At 35.8% G+C, this 10,000-nt stretch overlaps 3 protein-coding genes across 3 annotated transcripts; 2 read left to right on the forward strand and 1 right to left on the reverse strand.

Moving 5' to 3' along the window:
- The first annotated feature begins 131 nt into the window (after positions 1-131).
- On the forward strand, positions 132-2,888 carry LOC130509120 (apoptosis inhibitor 5-like protein API5). Its single transcript, XM_057004775.1, has 11 exons — positions 132-265; positions 365-514; positions 656-721; positions 816-881; positions 1,181-1,291; positions 1,495-1,584; positions 1,671-1,777; positions 1,909-2,023; positions 2,126-2,191; positions 2,289-2,389; positions 2,471-2,888. The coding sequence occupies exons 1-11, from the start codon at positions 233-235 to the stop codon at positions 2,664-2,666; spliced, it is 1,101 nt and encodes a 366-aa protein (XP_056860755.1). The 5' UTR covers positions 132-232; the 3' UTR covers positions 2,667-2,888.
- A 1,275-nt stretch (positions 2,889-4,163) lies between these two features.
- LOC130509163 (sodium/calcium exchanger NCL-like) lies at positions 4,164-7,093 on the forward strand. The gene is made up of 7 exons (XM_057004851.1): positions 4,164-4,755; positions 4,868-5,049; positions 5,143-5,200; positions 5,484-5,665; positions 5,773-5,912; positions 6,007-6,607; positions 6,682-7,093. The coding sequence occupies exons 1-7, from the start codon at positions 4,326-4,328 to the stop codon at positions 6,928-6,930; spliced, it is 1,842 nt and encodes a 613-aa protein (XP_056860831.1). The 5' UTR covers positions 4,164-4,325; the 3' UTR covers positions 6,931-7,093.
- Positions 7,094-7,350: 257 nt separating this feature from the next.
- LOC108846272 (protein SPEAR2) lies at positions 7,351-9,014 on the reverse strand. Its single transcript, XM_018619495.2, has 5 exons — positions 8,380-9,014; positions 8,157-8,273; positions 7,982-8,058; positions 7,769-7,895; positions 7,351-7,677 (listed from the first exon to the last, which is right to left on the reverse strand). Exons 1-5 carry the CDS (start codon positions 8,824-8,826, stop codon positions 7,495-7,497), a joined length of 951 nt encoding a protein of 316 aa, XP_018474997.2. The 5' UTR covers positions 8,827-9,014; the 3' UTR covers positions 7,351-7,494.
- Between the last annotated feature and the right edge of the window lie 986 nt (positions 9,015-10,000).

Genomic DNA, 10,000 nt, shown 5'->3' on the forward strand with positions numbered 1-10,000 from the left:
TTTTCTTTGTCCTTTGTTATTTTCAATACTCTCGAAACACCATTGCGTGACTTGTTTGGTATTCATATCTTAACTTTCCCACAAAGTCAAAGGTTTGATAGTCTTAGAATTGAGAAATGACAATCATTTGAGAGATTTGTGATACCTTAGCCAATAATGTTCATTTAAAATTTCTATAAATTATATGTAGGTGTTTCCTCTTAAAGGGGAACTTTTAAAGCCTCAAGAGGAAATGGAAAGACATATAACAGATTTGATCAAACAGGTAAGAACGTAATCTTGTGTGTGTGTTCAGTTTTGTTATTTCTTTCATCTGTCTCCTTCTTCTTCGCCATATATTCTGACTTTATTTGGATTTTCTCAGAGCCTAGAAGATGTAACTGGAGGAGAATTTAAAATGTTTATGGATTTCCTGACAAGTTTGAGTATATTTGGAGGGAAAGCTCCTCAAGAAAGAATGCAAGAACTTGTGGAAATTATCGAAGGGCAGGCCGATTTGGACGCACAGTTTGATGTAAGTTTGATGTATTGCATGATAGAAATTTATTTAAGCTTGTTATGTCACTTCATCCTGAAGATGAAGTTAAATTTCTTGTTTCATAAAATGATAGTCCTTGTGCTGTGGTATTACTGATTGCCAATATTTTTTTACCAGGTTTTAGATACAGACCATATTGACAGGTTGATCTCATGTCTCCAATTGGCTCTTCCCTTTTTTGCGGTATGGATTCTGAATTGGTGCTTTTAGTAGCTTGGTGATTCCATACTAAGAACTTTGCTGGTTGATTTACTAATTTAGTCTTTCTTTTGTTCAGAGAGGTGCTCCAACCAGCAGGTTTCTCAACTATTTGAACAAACATATCATACCTGTTTTTGACAAGGTATCCTAGAATTTATATACTATTTGTCGTTTGATGTATTTGTTTTAGCCCATGATCCATGTGTGCTTCTTTTAGTCATTTGCTATCAACTCACTTAGACAAAAATAAGAATAGTTTATGACACTAAGGGTATGAAGTAAAATCTTATTTTTTGTACATTTTTGTTGCGCATCCTTATGAGTAGGTATGCTGCTTGTTTTTCCGTTGCTTTCTTGCATGCAAATATCCTTAGCGCTCTTTAAAAGGAGATTTCTTTGGCCAGCACAATGTATGACCAACTCTTTTTTTTTTATAACTAGCTCCCAGAAGAGAGGAAGCTTGATTTGCTCAAAGCTCTTGCTGACATTTCCCCATACACAACTGCTCAGGAGGCAAGACAGATGCTTCCTTCAATTGTTCAGCTTCTAAAGGTACCAATTTAAGTGACATTATTCATCTGCCCCCAAATTTCAGTGTCCTGATTCCTTATTTTTGATCGTGTATTGACATGCTCTACTTATATTTATAGTGTCTTTCTTTTATGCCTTATTACGATCTCATAGTTTTTAATGTAAAAGCATTGCATGCAGTAGTGAAATCGTCTTATAAATATTGTTACACTCGTTGTTTACAGAAATACATGCCCGCCAGGAAGACTGGAGAGGAAATGAATTTCACGTACGTGGAATGTTTGTTGTACGCGTTCCATCACCTGGCCCACAAGGTTGCTAACAATCGTATTTGTGTGACTAGTCCCGTTCTCTTTTCTTCTTCCTAGTTTTACTTATTTGAATACGCCGAGATATACAGGTTCCAAATGCAACAAACAGCTTGTGTGGGTATAAGATTGTGACCGGCCAGCCATCAGACAGACTGGGGGAGGACTTCTCGGAGTTGAACAAGGACTTCACTGAGAGGTATGACATCTAGATTTGTTCGACTTGAAAGTAATCTAAGCCTGACGGTTTAGAGTAAACAAATATTGCAGAGAATATGAACAGCTATTAGTATTATTTTTATGATATCAAGGTATTGTCCTCTGTTGCAGATTGACAACCGTTGAAGATCTGACCAAGACAACGATGAAGAAATTAACTCAGGGAATGACGGAGCACAACAAAGCCATGTCGGCTGCTAAGACAGATGAAGAGAAGGCAAGCGTTGTGAGTACATTAACCTGTAACTTCTTTCTTTGATCCTGGTTGTGGTTGCTTTTTTGCCTTTTGGGTTTAATGTATTGCACCTTTGTGATGTTTTTTCTTCAGAAAACAAAGAAGCAGAATACGACAACTGGACTTAGGACCTGTAATAACATATTGGCAATGACAAAGGTAAACATCCCAACGTCTTAGTCTTTTCTTTATTGGTGGAAGCATATAGCTCTGACTGATATAAACTAAGCGTTGGGGAAAATTTGATATGAAACAGCCACTGCATGCAAAAGTGCCTTCATTTATCGGAGATACTAATATCAACCTTTCTTGGAAAGAAGCCACAAAGCCGTTACCCTCTGCAACAACAACAATCGGGTTTGTTGCAAAGCTGACTCAAATCCGCAATCTTTCTATCTTTTTGTAATTTGTATTGACTTTACTGTAATATTATGCCAGAGGAAAACGACCTGCTAATAGCAACACTGGAAGTGTTAACAATGTCTCTGCAAAGAGGGGACGTGGTTCGGGTGGTATGTCAAACCAGCTTGTAAACAAGGCTTTTCAGGGAATATCATCTCACGGTGGTGGTAGAGGAGGAAACCGAAGACGCGGAGGTGGTCGCGGGAGAGGACAAGGAAGAGGTCACTGGTAACAATAAGTTTCCATGAGTGGATTCCATGACACTATGCTTCTGTACTCTTTACATTTTCTATTTGTCAGTAGGAGTTTTGGTTTGGTACTTGCTAGTTTGCTAGCTAGAGTTTGGGGACTTATCGCATCAGAACAAATCGTTGTGTCTTTCTTTATTCGCGATGGAGAATATTGAGTCGAGACTCTTTTAACTTTTCATGAGATCAAAACAATAGTTCTAGCATTAGTGACCTTAATTATTTGATCTCGAGTCCTCAGCCACATAAGACGAGAAACCCATAGCATGTTTGCTTGTTCTTTGATCTTAGTTTTATCATCATATTTCTAAATATCTCTTATGATTATATACAATTTAGCTAGATCTCATGACCATCATTCTGAATTCACAGAATAGCTATCCATTTAAAATGAACAATGTGGATGAACATTTGTTGATCCATACAGACGACATTAATCTCCTTTGTATTGTCCGCCAAATGGTATATAACTCTAACCAAGACTGATCTACTAAATCTTCAAAACTAAGCTCTAAAAAGATGTACATACAGTCTTAATTCTTAATTTGACCCATTTTTTAAAATAACTATTTTTTTGATAAAAAAAATAACTATTTTTTCCTTCATCTGTTTAGGTTTGTTTGTTTATATTTCAAATATTGTATTGATTGTTTTGATAATACAGTATACGTAGTTTTGAAAATTAACTCAGTGCCCAAACATTTAATTATCGTTACTATATGTGATAATGCAAGTTGCATCCGGCAGCAGTATCTTAGTCCTGCAACTGTTATGAGATTCAAGTTCTCATGTATTAATGTAATCTATAACAACTTGGACAGAGTCCAATTATATAAGACTCGAATGAAGTGCACAATAGTCTTTTTTAATTTTAAGCTCGATGGCGTCAAATTGGTTCAGCTCCGGATTTCAAGGTTTCGATGATGTCGCATCGAAATTGCCAACGCAGATAGTAAAATATGTAAGAGGAAAGAGAGCATAAACTAGCTAATTTTCTGGGTATAGCAACTATTCATGATCTGTCTAAATCTTTTTTTTTTTGAGAAATGAGCTGCGTAAATCTTGTCCATATTAAAATAACTGACAGCGAGTGACGAGATTCAATATTAATGTCACTAACCTTGTTAAAAAAAAGTCAGAAATTCCACGAATTCTATTAACGTAACGTTGAAAACACCAGCAAATTAAACGAGAGAGCTCAAATTCACGTGCTCTCTTGGCCATGGTGCATGGAAAAGATGAACCACGTGCACGCAGAAATGTGAACTGGCAACTAAAGTCTAAAATCTACTATAATATTTTTCTTGTCACCATTCAATACATGTTGTTTAAGTGTTTTTCTACTATAAATTAATGTTTTAACATTTTATTATTTATACGTTGATCGCAAGAAATTTTATTTTAGTAAGTAATGAAATCCATACGTTTTATAAATTGTTGTATAAGTACTGTAGTCTGTAGATCTAGTATCATACGCACAAAACCTTAGTAAGAACAGTTATAAGTTCTGAAGTTGAGTTTGTTGTTCTTCTCTGTTCTTTTCTTTTCTCTTCAACCTTAGTCACTTAATAAACCCAAAGCAGAAAACCGTTCACAATTTGAGGTTATAAGTTATCTTTTCTTTTCACAATAAATCAGCTCATATGCAAACATCCACACTTAAGAGGAGACCTATCCATCCACACTGCCCTTCAACTCTATTACTATTCTTAATATCTGTAGCTTTGACCATCTCTGGTGTGAGCTCCCGTGTCCTAAGTCCTCTCCCTCTAAATGACCCTATCTTGATCTCTGATGGCATCCATGGCGCCCCGGATTACGAGTTTCTCACTCTAGATCCTCCAAAGAACGTCTCTAAGGCAGCTTGCCTTCATGTCTACGGGTTTCTTCCATGTGCAGACAATATTGGAGGTTATGCCTTCCAAGTTTTCTCTTTTGGGTGTCTCTTGGTCATTGGTGACTATTTCTTGTCTGAAGGAAGATCAAAACTCTTTGTAATCTTCGAGGTCGGTTTCTATGGTGGTATCGTCTTCCCTCTTCTTACAATGTTCCCAAGAATTGTCCTTATGCTCTGTAAGATTCCCCTTGTTCTCTGGTTCTGTCACCTGAAACTTATTTATAGTATTATACTTCATGTTCAACACTGGTTTTGTGTCTGAAACCTTTTTATGATTGTTGATCTTAGCGCCTGCACTATCAGCGTCACACGATGGTGCACTTGCGATTGTGGGTAACAACGTTGGGGTTACTGTAGGGCACACGGTTTTTGCTCTAACAATGCAATGGGGAGCTTGTGTTGTCTTTGGTTTGACTAGTCCTAGTTCAGGCCAGTCAACCCCAAGAGGATCAATCAAAAGAACAACCTCTGTAAGATCATATTCTTTTGTTCCAGTCATTTAGTATTATATTATTAACCAGATCTTACTTATTCCAGTGAATATAATCTGTTTATATATATAGGATACAAAGAATCCAAGAAGAGGGTCTTCCAGGAAGAAGATACTGAAAAACGTAGTTGGTGCGTATGTTTTATAGCATCTCCAACTCCACTCTACTTTTTACTCTAAATTGGAGTCTGAAGTAAAAATATTTCAGTACCGCTCTACTCTATTTTTAAATCTAAAATATGTTAAAAATGGGGGTAGAGTAATTTTTTATCACTTTATTTTTACAATTTTAAAATAGTGTACTATTGGAATATAACATAACTTCACTATAAATTTATTCTATTTTTGAAAAGAAAAAAAGTATTGGAGATGGACTGAGAAAATAAAAGATTCCTTCGTTTTATCTCAATGCAGAAGCAAGCGTAGATGCGGATCCTAAGAACAAGAAAGCTGCAGGGATTATGCTTCTCACTCTAGCTCCATTTCTCATGGTGACACTGCCTGATTTACTTGATGCACAATCTTGGAGTGACATCACTATGTTGATCAGTCTCATAATCTCCTGTTCTTCAACCGTTGTCTACTTTGTTTACTCGGTATGAGATCTCTGGAACAAGAAGTGATCAAAACTATATCCTGAAAAAATCTTTTGCTCTGTTGTCTGAACGGTCAATCTTGTTCATTTTTTTGTGGAAACTCGCAGTATTTTGATACGGCAGACCAAAAGAAGAGCTTAGATCACGCCAAGTTTGAGCTCATGTCGGAAGTTCATAAGCATTTGCAGACCTTTTCGCCTCAAAGCCTTATAAGAGATGGGCAACTAAGTAAAGAGAGCTTGAAAAGGTTTTATTCTGTTCTGAATCAAGAAACTATGTAGATTTTGTTATGTTATGTTTTCTTGTATTGCAAGTTTAGCAGTTTTTTTTTTCTTGTGTAGTTTGTTTGATAAAATCGACAGGAACAAAGATGGGAAGATTCAAATCTCGGAGCTTAAAGACTTAACCGTAGAGTTTGGAGTGTATGGAAGAATGAAATGTGACATCAATGAGCTCGCAAACACTTTACTTGTTGACTTTGACAAAGACAAAGATGGTGAGTTAGACGAGAACGAGTTCGAGGAAGGGGTGATGAAACTACTGAATCAATACAAGTTCGATAACCCAGATACTCCAAGACAGGGGGGCAACACATGCATTTACAGAACAGCATCAGATTCCGTGCATGTCAAGAATCTGTCTCAAGGCGAGGAATCTAGCGTATTAAAGCTGGAAATGCCAAAGCAAACCCTTGTTGCTAAATTGCTCTCTTTGAGAACCTTAAGAGCAGTGATTAAAGTCGTTGGTGGGATGCTAATGGTCCTGTTTCTTGCTAAACCATTTATGATCAACATTAATCTCTTGTCGGTTACAGCTGGAGTTCCTTCTTTCTACTCTATATTTGCAGTGATCCCTTTGGTTAGAAACTTGAAGAACACGTTATCTGCTCATTTCTGTAGAAAGAAAGACAAGGCAAGAATCGCATCTGAGAAATTCTCTGAGGTAAGTTAACTTTCTCTTTTTTGCCACGCTTCTTCTGACACATTTCATTGATGAGAAACTGGGTTTTGATGCAGATCTATAAGGATGTTACAATGAACAATCTCATGGGAATGTCGATAGTATTGGCCATTGTATACACCAAAGGATTGAAATGGGATTACTCAACAGAAGCTCTTCTTGCTGTGGCTGTTGGCCTTGCAATTGGCCTGCCGGCTTATGTGAGATCTACTTACCCGTTCTGGATTTGTGTATTGGCATTTGCTATGTATATCTCCTCTCTTGTTCTAATCTATGTCCACTATCATTTGAGGGGTCAGAACTAAAGCCTCTGATCAGACTGAGTTTATCAATTTCTAGTCAACTGTTTTTCCATTTTCAAAATGTTGATGAGAGCTTAATAAAAACCATGTTCTCTTTCATTAAGTTTTTCTTTTGTAACACTCTCTTTCATTAAGCTTCTTGTTTTTTTTCCCTTAAACTTATGGTTGGAACATGGTGTGAGGTTTGAGCTCACATCACAAGTTCATAAGCATTTGCAGAGGCTTTTACTTATAAGAAATAGATAGCTTTTTTTTTTCGATACACCGAAATAGATAGCTAAAATCAATATTTTAAGAAACAATATGTTACATTTTGTTTTCTGTTCTGTATTGTGAGTCAGCAAACAGTTTGTTTTGTTCTGTTTCATACAATTGTTAGCAACAATAGTATTTTAATTAGGAACTAAAACGAAGACTTTTCAGTGTTACAAACAAACCTCTAGTTAATATCTTAATTTGTCTTTTGGAGATTGAAGAAGCACAAAAACCTAGTAGCATGGAAGTTAATTAATGTATCAAAAGTTACATAAGACAGAATATATTTTGTTGTTGTTATTGCTAGAAGCTCTATAACTTGAGGCTGAGATCGATTCCATGATCAGTGGAAGATTCATGTGGCTCACAGGCTAGTTGTTCTTGGTCAACGTTGCTCTGATCATTAGAGGGTATGAAGCTATAGAAAGTCTTCTTACTTCTCAATTGCATATTCTCATCAAAGCCTTGTTGTTGTTGTTGTTGTTGTTGTTCACACTAAAGTCAAAAATGATTTGATGAAATAGAGTAAGCAACTTCAGCAAATCAAGGCATGCATTCATAGCAAATAGGAAGATATCTAGTTTACCTGTACGTTAAAATCACGTGTAATGGAGGCAGGTGAATCAACGGAGATAGGGTTGCAAATCGTTGTACCGGAATTTTGAACCGGACTTGTCAATCTCATATCCAACAACCGGTTATGTTTCGACTCCCTTTAACACATGCATCAAGATTAGGGTTTTGGTAAATCAAGAAAATAATTGAATCCAAGATATAATAAATACACAAAGAAAGAAACCTTGAGGTTGGTCCAACGCTAGCTTTCGTGGTGGTGTCTGTGAGAAAATTCCATGGCCTCTTCGCACTCATGACCATCTATATATGGAGAGATGAAAGAAACAAATCAAGAACGTTAGAAAACGTACAAGCAAATCTAACTATATCATATATGGAAGATAATAAAACAAACATGCCTTTTGTTTTTCTTCCAGAAACTGAGAGACATTATCGACGCAAGATCTTTGGTTTGAAGGGGGCTCTATGAACTGGTATAATCCTCCTCGTCCTGGAGATGGGTTCGCAAGATTCATCTGCAAGATCATGAGGCATTAAAAAAAAATTGTTTTGTAAACTTATGCTCGTGTCATTACAAAACTACAGAGTGATTAGTCATGTTCACTCTTTCTCTGTTTTTACCGTCTGATCATTCAGACAATACTGCTTCCTCTGAAAAACAGGCGCCGGAGGAATCATATCCATAGGGAAAGATCCGTTCGCAAAGTAAGACCACAGCGGCAAAGCAAAGTTTGGAGGCATCACCGTCGCAGGTGGTGGCCGGAAAATGGGAATAGTGGTGTAAAATAACGGCGAAGGAAGCTGTGTAGGAGGAGGAGGAGGAGGAGGAAGAAAGAGAGTGTGCTCGGTTCTTGGTAATGATAAAGAAGAAGAAGAAGAATGTTGAGTTACAAGAGAAGGAGATTTGTTCTCTTCTTCTAAACGGATCTTCTCGAGCTCGGCTACACCTGGTCCTCTTCGTCGTACTTTATCTTTCTTCTGTTTTTTCGGACAAGAACCAAAGTACTCATCTTGTTTTTGTAAGTCTCTGTCTCCTCCATAGCTTCCACTGCTTATGTTACTACACATTTTCCTCTAGCTAAATTGAAGGGAGAGTGAATCTGAGATGAAACAGGATCTTTCTTGCGTGGGAATTTAAAGAAAATTCAAAGTCTCCATGTTTTAAGCTTTCTTAAAGATCTCTCTTTCGAATGTACCATCTGGAGATAGAGAATCTTCATCGGTTTCCGTGATCTTCTCTCTGGAAAATATTGTGATTCTCCTCCACCTACACAGTTTTATTATTGTTAAAATCGTTTTATTTTTCTTTTTCTTGAAACTTGCAATATTACTTGATGATCCTTATAGTTATTCATGTTTGACAGCTTGATCTCTTTATTTCTTAATTAACATTTTTACCAAGATAGATTTTATTTTATTTTATTTGTGACCGGTGTGGAAAACAAAGTTCAACACATACATAATAAAAGTTTGAATAAACCTGTGTTTACCCATTAAAGATGTAATTTGTACTATATGTTCGGGTTTGGAACGATTTTTATTTAGATTTTTCTTATTATATTCACAAGTTTTATTCAAGTGTTTTAATTTTTATAATACCTAAATTACTCTAAACATGGTAGAAACCCTCTAAACTACCCAAATATGCAAATATTCAAAAGTGTCTGGATAATAAAAAACAATTTAAAATTATATAACTTCTTCAAAATACACTAAAATATTTAAATTATTATTAAAATCTGGGTTAAAAGGTGTATATTAATCCCAATTGTGGTATAGTTCTAGTATTACACTATTACTTAATATTTGAAGTATTTGGCTCTTAAGTCCCATTCATGTATTTTCTGAGAATTATATTAGATAAGTTTACTTTTTAGTAAGATTCAGATTTCTGGTTCAATTATAAGTGTTTAGGCCTAATTTATACAAATATCTTATTCCATGCTCATCTGGTTATTCAACTAAACTATGTGCCTTTTTGGAAAGATGAATCAGATATGTTTTATTAATTTATATTAAGAGTAGGGGCCTTTGTGAAAATTATATATGTAGAAAATGAAAATTTCTAATTCAAGAAGCTGTCGAGAATCAGAAAACGTTAATGATTAATCGAAAATGTGGGATATTTATAATTCTGGAAAATGAAAATTGAAAACTTATATGGTCCCAAAAACAAAAGCGAGCAAACATATAATACAAGACCCACTTGTGAAATGTGATTTAATAAGTTCCTTGTCTTTTA

Source organism: Raphanus sativus, chromosome 3, assembly GCF_000801105.2.
Source record: "Raphanus sativus cultivar WK10039 chromosome 3, ASM80110v3, whole genome shotgun sequence".
NCBI lineage: Eukaryota > Viridiplantae > Streptophyta > Magnoliopsida > Brassicales > Brassicaceae > Raphanus > Raphanus sativus.